Genomic DNA, 17,053 nt, shown 5'->3' with positions numbered 1-17,053 from the left:
CATACAACAACAAGAACTCTATAAAGTAAAGTTTTGCACTTTGTATAAAATTTGTAAAAATTCGGCAAATTTTTCTCAATGTTTCAATTTTTTTACTTAGAATTTTTTAAAAACATTTCGAGTATGTAGTTTTATAGGTCATTAAATTTTGTTATAATAAAATGCAAGTTTGAAGTAGATCAAAAATCACACTGATTTTTAAGAATTTTTTTCGCATGCGGTCTTGTGCATTTTCTCTTTTAACGCCTACTCCACTTTTTTTATATGAAAGCAAGCACCGTGAGCAGAAAAAATTGTCAAGAATTAAAGGGTACACAGTTTTATATATCATTGAATTTTGGTATAATTATGTGCAAGCTTCAAGTGGTTCAAAAATCGGCAATTTTTTCTGCTGACGGTGTTGGGTATTTTCTTCCATATAAAAAATGTGGAGTAGGCATTAATTAGAGAAAATGCACAAGACCGCATACGAAAAAAATTCTCAAAAATCAGGGTTATTTTTGATCTACTTAAAACTTGCACTTTATTATGCCAAAATTTAATGATCTATAAAACTGCATACCCAGAATTTTTCTAGAAATTCTGAATAAAAAGTTTAAAATATTGATGGAAATTTGCTGAATTTTTACAAAATTTTGCTTTATATGGTTTTTGTTGCAGTATGAAATGTATTTTTATAAAAAAAAATTAAATTTAATACAAAATAAATAAATAAAAAATCAAAACTTATCACTATTTTGACGCTAACGGTATATATAAATAGCGCACGTGTCAGCGTTAACTCCCAATTATTAAGTTTGTAAGTGTGAAAAAACAATTTGTACGTACTCAAGTTGGCGTTTCTCGTTTAACGTTTTTCGCATGGCCCATGTTAGGTCTTAACTCACATGACATCCAAGAACGACTACGGAAGCGCACTTACCGCAACTTCACCTTGCATTTATAAATACGCCCAACTCTTTTTAAATAACCACCTCTAAGACATCTTATTTTTCCACTTTTTTTGTTCATTTATTTTCAATATTAATAATTGTTCCTTTTTTTTATGAAATCAGTATTTAATTTCATACTAAACTAAAATTTCTTGCTTAATTTTCAAATAATTTTAGAAAAGATAGAAAAAAAATATACTTTTTACGTGTAAAGTTTCATCTTTCCACATTAACTTTTTCTAAACCAAGTTTCCTCTTTGATTTGTGGTATAGTATAGCGTACTTTGAGGGGTGCCAATATACTCCCGATCAACTGTTTGCATTCGTTGCTAACCGTCGGATTCTTTGGAAATGCAAGCGAAGCATTGATGCGTTTAAGTAGCACATGGACGTTGGAGCCATCGTAGGGCAGACGTCCGAAAACCATGGCGTAGCACACAACACCGCATGCCCAGATATCGGACATGAATGGATCGTAGGCAATGCCTGTGGGAGGAAAGAAAGCTGCATTCATTAAATGACAAACGCAAATTGAATGGACTGTACGGCGTGAGCTACCTTTGAGAATTTCCGGGCTGGCATAGGCATAGCTGCCACAAAAGGTTTTCGACAGAATCACTTCCTGATCACTGTTGCGCGTATCTTTGCGCGCGAAGCCAAAGTCAATCAACTTCAAGGTATAATTTTCATCGAGTAGCAGATTTTCGCATTTTATGTCACTGTAAAGAGAATGGGACTTCAAATTAATTCAGTAATTTCTCGCCGCAAATTCATAAACTCTTCATTTCATAAGACAAACCAAGTTGAGAAAAAAATGAGTGGCAAAAATTTAATTTTTACCAAAATTTTTTAAGAACTTTTTTAATCTTAATTTTTTTATGATTTTATTTTTAAAGCGTTTGTTGTCTAAAAATTTTACTTAGGCTTCAAGGCAATTTTTTAAACAGTTATCAAAAACGCAAGCAAAGCACCATTTTTTGTTCAATAACACTAATTTACAGCAAAAACAAAACTCAAGAACCAGGCCATCCAATTCTTATGTAAAATCATTCCGAAATTCTCATAATTTTTTTTTCTGTCTTGCAGTTTTCAAGATAACGCCAAATAAAGGTTTTGTATTAGAGATAAAAAAATAGACCATACAAATTTCTAATATCTGGAGAATATATGAATTTTCAGACTCAGCGACCGATTGCGGATAGGAATTGGGTCTTTGAGTGGTTCTTGGCGCTTTTTGCTGTTAACCAGGTTTATTGAACGAAAAATACAAATACTTAGTAAATCATGATTTCCTTTCGCTTCTTCGGTAAAGGAATTGATTAATTATTTGTAAGTCAGTGAGCAGTGAACCAGTAAACAAAATACCTTTTCCAAAAAATTTGGGCACCAATTTTCGTATTTTTTTTTTGACTGAAATTTTACGGATAAGAATAATGGATATTTTTCATTTTTAAAAACAGGTTTTTTGATAAAGGAGCACAGAAGTTATAACCAACAGCTTTGCTACTCTAGAATCAGTTTTTCCCCAAACTCTTTTCTTTCCCTTCCTTTTTTAAGCTTCCGTCACCTTTGATTCACACTGGGTACTGTAGGGTTAAACGCTTACCGATGGACCACGTTCTTTGAATGTATATATTCCACGGCGCTAATTAATTGCTTAAATATATTGCGAGCTTGTGGTTCTTCTAAAAATTTCTTATCTCGAACATAATCGAGAAGTGTGCCATTCTCCGCTAGTTGCATGATTAAATAAACCCTGGAAGAAACAAGAGCGATTAAGTAAGTAAACATCAGTATTTGAAGCTTAGGAAAATTATTTTACTAAATCATTCAATGCATTAAAAAAATTTTTCTAATCCTAAAAAATTTTGAGAAAATGGAAAAAGCTAAGTTCAGTTACATGGTGTCGTCCAAGGAAATTGGCTTGCAGGGTAATTGCATTAAAAAAGAAACACTCCTTCATAGAACACTTAGAAGGGAAAAATAACCTATTCGAATGACCACGACTACTATTGGCGGATGGGATAGGAGATAAGAAATTGCCAGTGCCGGCTGATAGCTTAAAAAGTGTGAGTCAAGAGCAACTACAGGGCAGCTGGGACGTGAGAGCTGAGGTGATACCACCTCATTGCTCTCCTAACAGCTACCATACGGAAAGGCTATATTGAGTTTACGTTCCCTCGGACAAAGTCTTGTTAAAAAGCCCCAAACTTTGTTAGCTCTCTCGAACGCCACTGATCCGCCCGTAGCCAAAATGAATTTAGAAACTTCCATTTCAGTGGTAACACCCATCACTCACTTTGCTAATTTATGGCTCTTCTTCTTTAACCTAGCCTTGTCCTATTTCAGGTCGACTCTCCTAGTGCGAAATCTCCAGGTCACGCGGTTCTGAGTCGTCTCTTCGCTGACGTTTCTGCATCGCATGTCATTTTCAATGGTAATTTTCTAGGTTCTTGGTGGTCTGCCTGGCCCTCTTTTCGCTACCTCCATCTGCAACATTTGCCTCACTGCGTGATCCTCTGGTCTTCTCTTTGCATGACCGCACCAGCGTTGGTGGTTTTCCTGGTTTTTGCCGTAGGAAGTGCATCATCAGATTAAAGAGAAGAAAAAAATATTTGGCGCGTTCACTACTGTGTACTTCAAGTGTTTGGCCGAGCTCCAGCTCTTATTTGTGACGTGCGTACAGTTTAAAACCGACTCCGAACGGCAGATGTTTTTTTTTTATGAAGAGCTTTTTAATACAGAAATCAACTCAGAGGTTTATCATTGCCTTCCGAGGCGCGATCGCTAAGTATTAGAAAATCTTCTTCTAACATTTTGCTGTTTAATGCACGGCAATTCGAACCTAAGCACTCCCAAATGGTAATTACGCACTGACGCATTCGGCTACGGCGGCCGCCGATAGGTTGCAACAGCTCAACAAAAAAACCAATAAATACGCTTAAACTGATGAACTGCCTGCTAAAGTCGATGTTTTCCCGACTTCTTGAAATGAATAAAACAAAAAAACAAGCTTTCTCAAGAAATTAAAAAAAAAACTGGTAAAGCTTTAATCAATTTAGCAAACTCAAACCCACAATTTGATATAAAATCTCCTGACGCACCTTTATATTTATAAAATGCAATTTTCTTTCTCATTCACTCGCATACAAACACATCCATGCACGTGCGTACATACCTATGACTGGTCTCGATACTTTGATAGAAGGTTATCAAGTTCTCATGATGCAAACCCTTCACCGATTCGATTTCACGTGGCAGAAATTTTTGCGTATACTCTGCTGGCGCTTTCACTTTTGATATTATTTTAACCGCCACCCGCTTGCCATATTCCTCCGAATAGCCAATTTTTACCTTGGCATAATTACCCGTACCAATCACTTTACCAAGCACAATGCCATGATCCTCAAGTATAGTTTTTGGACGGACAGTAGCGGTAGGTTCATTATAAGATTTTGCTTCGGTACCTACAGAGAGTGACGATCCTTGACGCCGCACCGATACAGAAGCTTCTGATCTATTCCCATCTTTAGATGCACCGCCACGCCGACGTAATACGTCGTTGATATTTAGCTTATAGTCAATGTGATCGCTGTTGTTGTTACTGTCAACTGCATCGAGTTTTATATTTGCCAGAATTCTGCTTGCCGAACTATTCGTTGAACTTTCTTCCGTTGGCATTTGCATACCCGAACAGGATCACCGACCTACGGCTCTGTCCTTCTAAGTTCCCAAAAACGTTTGCGACTTTTGCATTGACAAAACATACGAGAAATATAGTTAGCTATCGAAATTGAGTGTACGAGTATAGTTCCGATTGACCGGGCTTGGTTCTGTTTGGCGAATAAGAGTAAATAGTACCGGTGCGCTTATTTTGGCGCTCAGAATGATTGCAGGTTTGTACGTCCTGTTTTCTTTAACTTAAATTTCGAAGATTGTATTGTTAATTTATACGAAAAGAGATTGAATTAACTTATTGTAATTTTTTTGTTTAGATTTTTTTTCATACTTTGAGAAATGTAAATAAAATAAAATAGATAAGATTTGAAATGTTCCTGACATTTAAAAAGGTATTTCCTGTGATTCTCCACAAGGTTTTGCTTTCGTTGAATTTTTGAAAACTACTTTGAATGCTTAAAAGGCAGTGATGCATTTTATATTCACAAAAGGCTTATGTGGAGTGCAAAAATACAGTTTGACTTGTGTTAAACAAGGAGACCAGGAGCAAACTATGTGAAGCTTTAAGCGTCATTTTCAATCTGCTGCGCCCACACATCGCGGAATATCAATTGGGAACTCTTGCTAGCTGAGACTTGTGCACACTTAAGAGGTTTAGCTGTATTCCGTGCAGTGCAGAACGCTGTGATTGAATCTAGAATTCTGAGCCAAATTCTAACACAAAAATTCAAAGTAGAAAATGTAGGAGGAACAATTCCTGTGTTTAAGAATGTAGTAAAACAGTTTAAAGACAAACTTTTAAAGAATTTTTGCGCACTTGAGATCGATGATGCAAGAAGGCTCTCATAGAGGAGTACAACTCTAGGTTTATATATATATAATATATATATAATTGGCGCGTACACCCTTTTTGGGTATTTGGCCGAGCTCTCCCTCCAATTTGTGGAGTGCGTCTTGATGTTGTTCCACAAATGAAGCGACCTACAGTTTCAAGCCCACTCCGAACGGCAGATATTTTCTATGAGGAGCTTTTTCATGGCAGAAATACACTCGGAGGTTTGTCATTGCCTGCCGAGAGGCGACCGCTATTAGAAAAAATGTTTTCCTCGTTTTGGTGTTTTACCGAGATTCGAACCTACGTTCCGTCTGAATTCCGAATGGTAGCCGCGCACCCACCCATTCGGCTACGGCGGCCGCCGTAATACATCCAAATATGTGAAGGTCGTGAAGGACCGCAAAATAAAATAAGAACAATACAGACCTCCTCAAGACTAGAGTAATAACACGTCGGTTTTTAAAATCGGATGTCAAGTAGCTGAGTTATAATAAAAATACTCTTTCGACGGTTTTCAGAAGGACAAAAAAATATGTTTTTATGGTGCCGCAATTCTCTCAACATAAGATTTAAATAAAGGGGTACACTTTTTCAAACTTTCAGTTTTTTGGTTGGCGACCGAACCGGTCTAATGGTTATGCGCTTGATTTCTGGTTGGAAAAGGATATGTCTTCTCAGGCATCTCACCCAAAATGTCTATTATCGCTTACTCAAACACTGCGTCTTCTAAACTGAAATGTCGGCCTTCATAGATGCTGCATAGCAGTTTAAAATTGGACCACCACAAAGAGATGCCAGCATATTTAGATTAGAATTAGAGCTCTGAACTCTTTCGCTTTCATACTTGCGTCTGACTGTTGCCGATTGCTGAAGAGATTACTATATAGCGCACACACCCACTGACTTGGGTACCACGTCTCAGGCTCTTAGAGGGAAATCACATGCCAGATGAATTCACAAGATAAAATACGATCAAGCAGATTCTCGCTGTAGAACAACATCAAAACATACACCATAAATAGGAGAAGAAGTCGGTCAAATACCTAAAACGCCAATTAATTATTTATTTTTTTGATTCTCGCTGTAAAAGATTTTCACTTGCAATCTACTGTTTGTGGAATTTTCTTTCGGCAAGCTCGTGAAAACCAAAATACAGCTTCGGATCTGAAAACAAAGTCAGCCGAAATCGTGCCATACATAGACATGAGATTTGTACACTCCGAAAATGAATCACTTATATACATGCATTGCCACTGGAGCCCGTACAAAGCACTGCCTAAAAGATAAATTTGAAGATTGTTGCCTTTTCTAAAATTTTATTCTACACAGCAGACTTCTCTGTACATATATGAGCATATTTCTTAGATCCTCAAAGTCGAGTTCCAACATCATATTACTTTACAGAGTGTAATGAATTTCATAAGAAACACAGGTGGATTCAAGAGGGAGGATAGCAAGACAAACTGTGGCAATGGCAATGTTTGCCGTAGAAAAAACTTTCAGGTTATCTGAGCAGAGCAGGAATCTTGAAGACGGAATCTCTTGTACCTAAAAAGAACAAATAGTAAAGTTTCTAAGATTACTGCAAAAGCCAGAAGCGCATTCTTTGCCTGTACAAGGTTTTTTGGAAAAAATTGGGGACTGAATGACTTACTGGACATTCACTATAGTTGTTAAACCCATAATGTCTTCCACTTCCCTATCATCGTCTCGTCGGTGTCAGTATAACAGAAGCAATGAACCACCGCTTCCCATTTTAATTGAAAAAGAAGCTGCTTTGAGAACTTTAAGGCTAAAAGGTATCTCCGATCTAAAAATTAGTCATATGAAAGGGCATTTCAAGATCCTAAAAGACTTTCGATGGAATTCTATTCTTCATGGGACTGATACACTATCACCCAAACCTATTCTCTCCAGAAACTTTCAACTGCTCATAAAAAATGAATGTACGGCGGGAAAATAATTATATCAACATCAAACCTGGCTCCCGGATATGGTTCACTTATGGGGCGAAATTAGATGATGGTGGGACAGGAGTGGGAATCAATAAGCTTAAATCAAAAACATCGATTCCAATGGATTTTACCCAACAATCTTCCAGACGGAATTCCATGCCATCGAGTTATGTGTGAGAGAATGCCGTAAGAAAATGGGACGGACAGTTAGGCGGCTTTGAAAGCTTAAGATTATCAACTGTAATCACCTCAAAAATAGTAAATGACTGCCTGAACCTTTTTAACACTTTAAGGAATTTCAACTCAGTATTATTAGATAGAGGTCCGGACCATGAGGGATATGACAAAAAATGAAATGGCTGATCATTTAGCTAGGTTAGGAAGCGATTTACCCTTGCGAGAGCCCCACTGGGACAAAAATTTTAAATTTTTTCGTTATGATACCATACAGGGGGAGGAGAGAGAAGAAGGGAAAGAACCAGACAGGTGGAAGAAAAATGAAGAAAGAGCTTGGTTTAGAGGATGACGACCAACAGTTACGATTTACGTTTGTATTAACCGCTTCAAGCTACTGATGAGTTTCACCAAATATGGGATATTTAAGCCCACAATATCCGCCGGTGTAGCGAAAAATTTAGAGCCCTGATGTCTGAATCTTTGCCAGGCGAGAGCATGGCAGCTGAGAAGAAAGTGCTAAGATGATTCCGCCTCGTCCTCTAGACAGCTTCTGCAGAAAGGACTTGAATCAATCTCAAGTCTCGCCGCACGGATACCTAACGGGCAATGGAAAGGTAAGGAAAGCTCCCAAATTCAATAGCTGCGGCTTTCACAGCCTTTGAAGTTCTCTCGAGCGCCCCCAATCTACCCGTGCTCAGAGGGATCACACAACTTTGCACGTTTGGGCACTAGCCCAGCGCTCGGTGATTTGACGCGAGGCCCATCTTTCCAGTAACAGATCACAGGTTCTCAAGCGAACTCCAATCCTCTCATTTTATGATGAAGCCATCTCCTGGGTCACCTGTTTAGTCAGCTCATCGGCCAAGCAATTTCTCTCCATGCCGCTATGACCGGGAACGCTAATTAGCCTAATAATATCGAAATATTCCGATGCAATCGAGAGAGAAGTCAGGTATTCGCGACTAATTTCCAACGCACAAAGAACGATCCCAAGGCCCTAGTTGCCAATTGGCTGTCGGAGTAGATATTTAGCTCCCTTACAGTAATTGCAAAAGCGAGCAACCTGTCCACTGCCTCCTTAATTGCGCTACTTCCGCTTGGAAAACACTACAGTGTCCGGAAGTCTAAATTTGAGATGGGAAATACTTCCCCGCCAACTTTTCCGTTCAACTTCGATCAGTTAACTAAAAAAGGGGCAAACATGCCTCTAATTGATCCTGAGCCTTTCTGTGGACCTACAAAAATTATATAGCTGAATTTCCCAAAAAGTGGGACAAGCATAAATTCGTTAAACACTGGCGAATTCTATCGGTCAGCGATGAACGAATCAACTCTAACGCCGGGTAGAGGAATTTCTGATCAGCTACTTTCGCTCAGCGCAGACTAGACTAAGACTTTTTTAACTGGTTACTTTACAGGCCACTGTAGCCTAAGGTATCAATAAACAAAATAGGTATCTACAGGGTGAACGATAGAAGTGTTACCAACTTCACACTGCTTGTATCTGTAAAACAGTTCCTGACATCAACGTCAAAATTGTTCTAATGACAGTTCTATATATATTGTTTATAAGCCATCAAAAGCATTTGCGTCTCAGTTTTGTTGAATTTTTTTTTCTGTGATGGAATTCAAACGTAATAGTGTGATTGCGTTATATTTGGCTGGAAAGTCACAACCAGCCATTGTTCGTGAGCTCAGCCACCTCAAAGTCAATAAAATGTTTGTGTATCGCACTATAAAACGTTACAATGATACTGGTAGCATTGCTGAACGCTATGGAGGTGGACCAAAAAAAAACCGCAACAACGCCAGAAATGGTTCGGAAAGTGAAGGCTCGACTTGAACGAAATCGACGTCGAAGTGAAAGAAAAATGGCCAAAGAACTGAAAATATCGCAAGACAGCATTCGACGCATATTGAAAAATGAGCTCAAGGTCAAGGCTTACAAGTTCCAAAAAGCACACGATCTTTCACCCCAGCAAAAAAAAGAGCAAAGGAGTTGTTGTGCTTGCACGAACGTGGCGAGTTTCCCTAACATTGTGTTTTCTGATGAAAAAAGTTTCCCAATTGAGCATTTCATAAACACTCAAAACGATCGTGTTTACTTGACCAAACACTCATACGAGAATTTGAACCTACGTATGGACGCTCTCCAATCTTTTTTATCGAGCCTGGTGTCAAAGTGAATGCGACTTATTATCGGGCACGCAAACACTTCGGCCGTAGACCATGGACGTTCCAACAGGACTCGGCACCGTTTCATAAAGCTCGTGTGAACCAAGAATGGTTAAAAATCATGTTCCACACTTCAGTTCGTACGCAAATCCGATGGACTATACCATCTGGAGAATTTTGGAGAGCAAGGTGAGGACTAGAAAATATGCCAGTATGGATGCGCTGAAAAAAGCGATTGTACGAGAATGGGCCAAAATACCTCAAGATCACATTCGGGCAGCCTGCAACTCATTATATGACCGTTTGAAAACTATATTCAAGGCAAAAGGTGGTCATATCGAGCTAAAGTGAATATGTATTAAAATTGTAATCATTTTTGAACAATTTTTTCTTTGAAATCAACAAAAAATAATTTCACACAAAAAAGTGATGGTGTTTTGAATAGGAATGGGCACTGAAAATTCAGAACACAATCTTCATGAAGGTCCTGCACTATACAGGAAAGGAGGTGGTGGTGGTATCTTCTATCTAATTTTTCTCTTCGTCTAACTATAAAACTAAAAGTCAATTATCTTTTTTCCATTTTCGCAAAATAGTTTACAAAACTTTCCAAAATAATCAAAGCGTTGAATAAATCTTTTATTTGTCAACACCATTTGACATCTTCAAAATTTTTCAAGAAAGGAGTTTTTTTATTTTTGGCACAGGAGAAATAATCTTGATAAATAATAAATCTTTTACGTAAGCAAAAAGTTGAATTTGTCAGGTGCACCAAATAATTCAACCCCTAAGCATAGTTTTACATTGCCTTTATAACAGACAAAACACCACACAGGGTAACAACAGTGAAAAACAAATATTAGTAAGGGTAGTTTTTTTACGCTTTTCAAATTTATGGCAATCTTTAACTGTAACCAAGACGATCACTGGCGGCAAACAAAAAGGAAAATAGAAAAAGTTAAATTAGACGGTACATTTTTTTCAACAAAAAAGCACGTGTGAAAAAGCACCGAATGAATTTATTTAAAAAATCATTTATTGAATGAAATAAACTGCAAAAGGGAAAAAATTAATAAAAAGTAGAACCAAAAATAAAAAAAAAACAGTTATGCGCTATGCGAATACGTGTACGAGTTGAAGCGGATAAATTCTTTTGATGGCGGAAGTGCATATCATCGGGCAAATTTTAAAAGCCGTTGATTTCGCCGAACCACACATCTACTGCAAGTGGAGCCTACAAAGCGGTGTGTAAAGCAAGCAATTCATGCATTTCGATGCAAGAATATCTCACTTAATCGTCATCAAATTCTTGTATGTGTTTTTTAGGTAGCGCTTGGAAACTCGTACAAGGCGAAGTGGCCGGTCAGACAATTGTCTGTTCACATCGCCTACAACAATCATCGGATTTCGCGCATCCTTTGGATATTCACCTGGCCACTGCCTCAGTGCAGGGTTGGCCAAAATTGCACGTGGAGGTGCATGCGGTGAATGTGTTGCATAACAGTTGGCCGGTGGGTTACGGTTTCGCGCATATACCCAGCCGACCGGGCGTTCATCGCTTAGAGCTGTTGACTTGGAAATTGGCGCCTGTTACTTGGTACGATAGTGTGCGTGAGAAATTTGGTGGTGGCGGTGTGGGTCTTAGTAAACCAGATTTAATATATACAGGCGTGGAGAGGTGAGTTGATTAATATGTACGAATATGAGCAAAGCGTTGCGTGAAATTTGCAGCAAAAGATATGACGGTGGTTGGTGTTTGTGGTGGTCCAGCGTAGGGAACGTAGTAGAAAAGGAAGATAATAATTAATTATAAACTTTTTTTCATTTTGTAGTCCAAATGTGTGCACCAAAATATTGAGCTTAATTGGCGCGTACACCCTTTCTGGGTGTTTGGGAGAGCTCCTCCTCCTATTTGTGGTACGTGACTTGATGTTGTTCCACAAATGAGGGGACCTACAGCTTCAAGCCGACTCCGAACGGCAGATATTTTTTATGAGCAGCTTTTTCATGGCAGAAATACACTCGGAGGTTTAGCATTGCCTGCTGAGGGGCGGCCGCTATTAGAAAACAAATTTTCTTCATTTTGGTGTTTCACCGAGATTCAAACCAACCTCTCTCTGTATTCCGAATGGTAGTCACGCACCAACCCATTCGGCTACAGTGGCCGCCTTGTTCTTTTACTATGGTGAAAAAAAAATTGTGAGGGGAACTTCCGCTGTCACGTCACAGAGGATTCGGCAGCCGTATGGCACAATAAATCGTTATTCAGACAGCAACGATGTGACTTTGGGTTGATTTTTCGTATATCAGCAACATTATCTCAGTTTTTTTTTTTTTGTAATTACATCCCAAGTGACGTCAGCCGAACAGCTGATTCTGTTAAATTCGCTTAGAGCCGAATAACGGTCTGTTATTGAACACACCTTCGCAATTATTTCACCATGCAATATAGGGCTTACTGCCTTTTTTTATTCCGCATTTTTTTTAAGAAACAGCAGAGCGTATTCTTAAAAATTACAAAAAAATTGTTTACCAACATTTTTTGAACAAAAAATAAATTGTTTTGCCTAAATTACAAATATATTGAAAATATTATAATAGAATTCTAACATATTCAATATTGAGTAAATCTCAAAATTATTGAATTTCTTTCAAAATTTTTTCGTGAGTGTTAGAGATAGTTCCGGGATTTAGAAATCTATTACACTGTGTTAAAAAAAAAAAAATTAAATATACTTTTATGGAGACCTAGCACAACTTGTGGCTATAGAAAAACTAAAAAAAATGGTATAGGAGAGATTTCCAATACACCCCCAAAATCTCATTTTATGGCCATAAAACCGTTTTTCAGTAGGTTCATGTGAAGAATAACTCCTAACTTCGCAAATTCCCATCCGATTTCGAATTTGCTTTTTTAGTTCGAAAGAACAAAAACAAGCCTTTTTGACAGTGTGTTGACAATTTTTCTGAAATGACAACTGACGAGACTGTAGACGGAAGTATTTGGAATTTTTTTATTTTTTCTCTATTTTTTCAATTTTGACATAATTTTTACGATATTACCCGATATTGAGGATTTTTTTTAGTACCCTATTGTTATAGTAAATTTAATTTTGCGTCAAATGAGCTATATTTGACTGTAATTGAATTAAAATTAATAGAGTTGTGTGAGTTTTAAGATTTTATTTTTTTTTTTACTACGAGATTTGGTATGCGTTTCGAAGCATGAAAATGATAATAAGTGTCATTATAAACACACAATATTTATTGGAGTATTGTGCAGTGCAGCACTGTACGGTATGGTACGGTGCAGTACACCACGGAACTGGTTCCAAACTTAAAAATGCATTGGAAACGGCCCTTTGGAGTTCAGTATAGTACGGTACATTTGTCATTCTCTTCATCAGTTTTGAATACTTCTCTGTAAGAAATTCGATCATCATCATTCATCTGAAGTCGTCATCAACTAAATTCCATTGTTTAAATCGAGAATCGAGCGTTTCAGATTGTCTTCCCGATAGAAGTAAATCACGAGAAAGATCCTGAAAATCTGAATTTGATACAATGTGTCGTTCTGAAGACTTAGAACCAGACGGAAAGTACTCTTCATCATCAGGTTTATTGTTATCAGTTTAATCATCATCAGCAATGAGTTGAACTTCCTTCAGTTCATGACCTGCAGTTGAGTCAATCATATCTTCCAAGACTACGGGCTTCTTAACAGTTGCAACATCAGCATACTTTATGTGCTTTCGAGTTTTATAATGATGACCGTTTACGTCCGTTTTACAAAAATAACAATCATCTGGTTTATGATAAGGCTGATGATGCTACATCATCGGAGAATATTGAGAAATTCGACTTTTCTGGCAACGTTTTGATTTATATCTCTTGAATTTCAATGAAACAAGCAATAAAACTTTGACGTTTTAATAAAGTTAAATTATAATAACAAACTTCTTTTGTTAATCAATGTACAGTGTGAACTTTGGTACACTTGGGAGCTTTTTCATATTTCTATTAAAAAAAAAGTGCTATAATATGTCAGATATTTTCGTAAGTTCTAACCAGTTCTGTTGTATGCAGTACAGTGTAGTCTTATGTATACATATATACTCCAATAAATATTACGTATCTATAATAACGCATCAAGACACGTCCTTATTCCCATTTAGCGTAAGTTATACCTACATACCAAATTAGTAAAAATAAAATAAAATCTTAAAACCCATACAACTCTATTAATTTTAATGCAATTACAGTCAAATATAGCTCATTCGACGCAAAATTAAATTTACTATAACAGTAGTGTACTAAAAAAAAATCCTCAATATCGGATAATATCGTAAAAATTATGTCAAAGTTGATAAAATAGAAAAAAAATAAAAAAATGCCAAATACTTCCGTCTACAGTCTCGTCAGTTGTCATTTCAGAAAAATTGTCAACACACTGTCAAAAAGGCTTGTTTTTGTTCTTTCGAACTAAAAAAGCAAATTCGAAATCGGATGGGAATTGGCGAAGTTAGGAGTTATTCTTCACATCAACTTACTGAAAAACGGTTTTATGGCCATAAAATGAGATTTTGGGGGTGTATTGGAAATTTCTCCTATACCACTTTTCTTAGTTTTACTATACCTACAAGTTGTGCTAGGTCTCCATAAAAGTATAATTTCACTGTCGCACAGTGTTATTTATTTTGCAACAATTTAAGTAAAAAAATACATTAATACTTTTCAGAAGCCTCCTGCCATGGAGACTTTCACTTTTGTTAAAATAAAAATTGAAGTGAGTCACTCAAGTGCAGAAAACTCTCGATATGATTGGCACTTGGTGCTGTGCGAATGGGCTATCGTCAAACCCTACCAAGACAGGTATTGTCCTCTTTACCAGAAGGGGGAAGCTTGATGGACTTGTTCTGCCTAAGCTAAAAGGAGGCACAATCCAGCTATCCAAAGAAATCAAATATCTTGGAGTAATCCTCGATAGAAAATTTCTTTGGAAGTCACGCCGGACTTTCCTGACTCCTTCAGGCTCGGCATTAAATGCTCGGCTTAGTCTACCACAACTTGATCTTTTCATCCAAGGAGAGGCCTTAAAGGTCATCTGCAGGCTCAAATACAATGCGATCTGGTACGGCCCGTAACGGCATTAGACAGCAGAGAAGTCATGGACTTCTATGCAATAATCCTCGCCATGCCTCTTGAGCCCGTGCCATCAAGAGTCATACTTGAAAGGAGATACAGTTTGGTGCTGCATGAGCCCAGCAACCACAGTTTTCGCACTTTCACGGATGACCCCAGGATCGAGCACGGTTCCGGTTCTGGTGTCTAAGTGGAATCCAGCATGACAAAACTAAATTTTGCTCTTGGAAAGCACGCATCTGTGTTTCAAGCGGAGATGTATGCTGTTCAAGAAGCGTTGAACTTTGTTGTGGAAAACAGATGGAGAGGCAGATCTATATGTATCTGCAGCGACAGCCAAGCTGCGCTCATGGCCTTAGACATCCCTCCAACCACTTCAAGGGTAGTTGAGTCCTGTAAGTCCTGTAAATCATGGCTCCCGGGACACGTAAGTATTACGGGTAGCGGAATCTCTGACTCTTTAGCCAGCATTGGCTCTGAGGTCAACTTCTTTGATCCGGAGCCCGTTCTACCACTCCCTTCTGCAGCCACCAAAGCCACAGTTAGCAAATTGGTTAATTTAACCCACAAGCGAGCCTGGCAGGTTGAGAGAGGTTGCAGATGAACAAAACTGATGTTACCTGTCATGTGCGACCGACTGTCGCAGATCCTGTCATTAAGCAGAAGGGACTGTAGGCGGCTGGTTGGACTGATGACGAGCCACTTTCTATGGGCGAAGCACATGGAAAAAGTAAGCATCTCAGACAGTCTACTCCGTCCAGCATTTGAAGAGGAGGATGAGACGTCAGACCTCTTTTTATGCGTCTGCCTGGCCTTCGCTCGAATCAGGCTTGGGGTCTTTGGCACTACAAGATCTGCTCAGATTTCTTTAAAAATCGGGTAGATTTAAAGAAAATCAAAGAGGGAACCTGAGTGCAGTACAATGAGCTCAATAGTGTCTGAGTGCTTTACCGACTAAAAAAAGTCACTCATCATTTAACCTCAGATTAAAATATTTATAAAATAATTTTTTCCTTAAAACTTAAAGTCAATATTGCGTTCTTTGCTATAAAAGGCCTCCATTTCATATCCTTCGTAAATTACGGCTCCCAAAAATTTCTGCATTATTTGATCACAATTCCGGAAGTTTCGGGACTGAAACATTACCGAGACCTACCTCGGAATTCCGGGATTGACGTCCCTAATATTTTTCACATTAAACCACTTTGTATAACTGAAAATATCGTTTGATAGCAAGCTTCAGACAGTGTACTCTGCCAAGCTTGTGAAGAGGAGGATGAGACGGCGGACCACTTCCTGTGCGTCTGCCCCAGGGAATCCAAATGTAGTATACTAGACTTAATTAATGTCTGAGTGCTGGACTTGCTAGTTGTCTCGACAAAAAAAAACTTCAGACCCAGTTTTAGGCAGCACGCAAGTCTCTGTGCACCTTCCAACTTCTTGGCCTCGTATTTTTTGAATCTACTGCCGTTCTTCAAACCAGTACACCATAAAACATTATGAGACTTATGCTGGCTGTATGATTCAATTTTGTTTCTTTGTGTGGAGTATTGAGTCAGTCTTCTTTAGTGCCCCTTTGGGTACCTCAATTACATTCATTCACCCCTTCTCCAGTCATCGCTGATAAATCTCATCAGACCGTTTAAGTACAGACAAGGAGACGCCAGGTACCACAACCCGATTTTGTATAGCTCAAAGTATTATTTCCCCTTTAGTGCCCGTTTTAATACCTCCATTCGATGCATTCCCTCCTTGCCATTTCAGCCCTAATCCAATCAGACGTTTTAAGTACAGACAAAGGGACACCAGGTACAACAAACTGATTTTATCCAGCGAATAATCGTTACATAAAGAATGAAGAATTTTTCCTTTCCCTTTACAGTTCATACAGACCCTACATCATTTTTGTAAAAGTGCCCCTATCCATTCCATATGTCTTGCTGTTAGACAATAGTCTCTTAATATTGTAATAAAATTATATATTACACCTCATCCATCTCGGAATTTCTTATCTACAGTACACAACCTTATTATTATTTACAGATACAAACTGCAAACGCGTTCATCTGGAAAAATTATCATCGATCTCAATTTGATCTTTCGCAATTTCGCTAAATTTGGCGTTGAGTTTAAGTGAATACCAACAAAACACTAGCAAA

At 38.1% G+C, this 17,053-nt stretch overlaps 2 protein-coding genes across 3 annotated transcripts; one reads left to right on the top strand and one right to left on the bottom strand.

The window, feature by feature from the left end:
* Positions 1-1,024: 1,024 nt before the first annotated feature.
* Positions 1,025-4,832, bottom strand: LOC129247801 (testis-specific serine/threonine-protein kinase 4). 2 transcript variants are annotated; one of them, XM_054887113.1, is made up of 4 exons: positions 4,111-4,832; positions 2,539-2,688; positions 1,491-1,651; positions 1,025-1,436 (listed from the first exon to the last, which is right to left on the bottom strand). In XM_054887113.1, exons 1-4 carry the CDS (start codon positions 4,617-4,619, stop codon positions 1,162-1,164), a joined length of 1,095 nt encoding a protein of 364 aa, XP_054743088.1. In that variant the 5' UTR covers positions 4,620-4,832; the 3' UTR covers positions 1,025-1,161. The 2 variants fall into 2 exon arrangements, with proteins under 2 accessions (XP_054743088.1, XP_054743089.1); XM_054887114.1 differs by having other exon boundaries at positions 1,028-1,418.
* A 5,925-nt stretch (positions 4,833-10,757) lies between these two features.
* Positions 10,758-17,052, top strand: LOC129249129 (B9 domain-containing protein 2). The gene is made up of 3 exons (XM_054888783.1): positions 10,758-10,996; positions 11,079-11,430; positions 16,938-17,052. Exons 1-3 carry the CDS (start codon positions 10,909-10,911, stop codon positions 17,029-17,031), a joined length of 534 nt encoding a protein of 177 aa, XP_054744758.1. The 5' UTR covers positions 10,758-10,908; the 3' UTR covers positions 17,032-17,052.
* The last annotated feature ends 1 nt before the right edge of the window (position 17,053 follows it).

Source organism: Anastrepha obliqua, chromosome 5 (genome assembly GCF_027943255.1).
Source record: "Anastrepha obliqua isolate idAnaObli1 chromosome 5, idAnaObli1_1.0, whole genome shotgun sequence".
Taxonomy (NCBI): Eukaryota; Metazoa; Arthropoda; class Insecta; order Diptera; family Tephritidae; genus Anastrepha; species Anastrepha obliqua.
Note: the sequence above shows the minus strand (reverse complement) of the source record. Positions and strands in the feature narration are given on the sequence as shown.

What these genes read in the sequence shown, in the direction of transcription:
- LOC129247801 (XM_054887113.1), bottom strand. Translation starts at nt 4,619, where the DNA reads ATGCAAATGCCAACGGAAGAAAGTTCAACGAATAGTTCGGCAAGCAGA. An exon ending in AGTATCGAGACCAGTCATAG is followed by an intron (nt 2,689 to 4,110) that starts GTATGTACGCAC and finishes TGTTTCTTCCAG; the next exon opens with GGTTTATTTAATCATGCAAC. An exon ending in TCAAAGAACGTGGTCCATCG is followed by an intron (nt 1,652 to 2,538) that starts GTAAGCGTTTAA and finishes TTCTCTTTACAG; the next exon opens with TGACATAAAATGCGAAAATC.
- LOC129249129 (XM_054888783.1), top strand. Translation starts at nt 10,909, where the DNA reads ATGGCGGAAGTGCATATCATCGGGCAAATTTTAAAAGCCGTTGATTTC. An exon ending in CAAGTGGAGCCTACAAAGCG is followed by an intron (nt 10,997 to 11,078) that starts GTGTGTAAAGCA and finishes TGTGTTTTTTAG; the next exon opens with GTAGCGCTTGGAAACTCGTA. An exon ending in ATATATACAGGCGTGGAGAG is followed by an intron (nt 11,431 to 16,937) that starts GTGAGTTGATTA and finishes TATTATTTACAG; the next exon opens with ATACAAACTGCAAACGCGTT.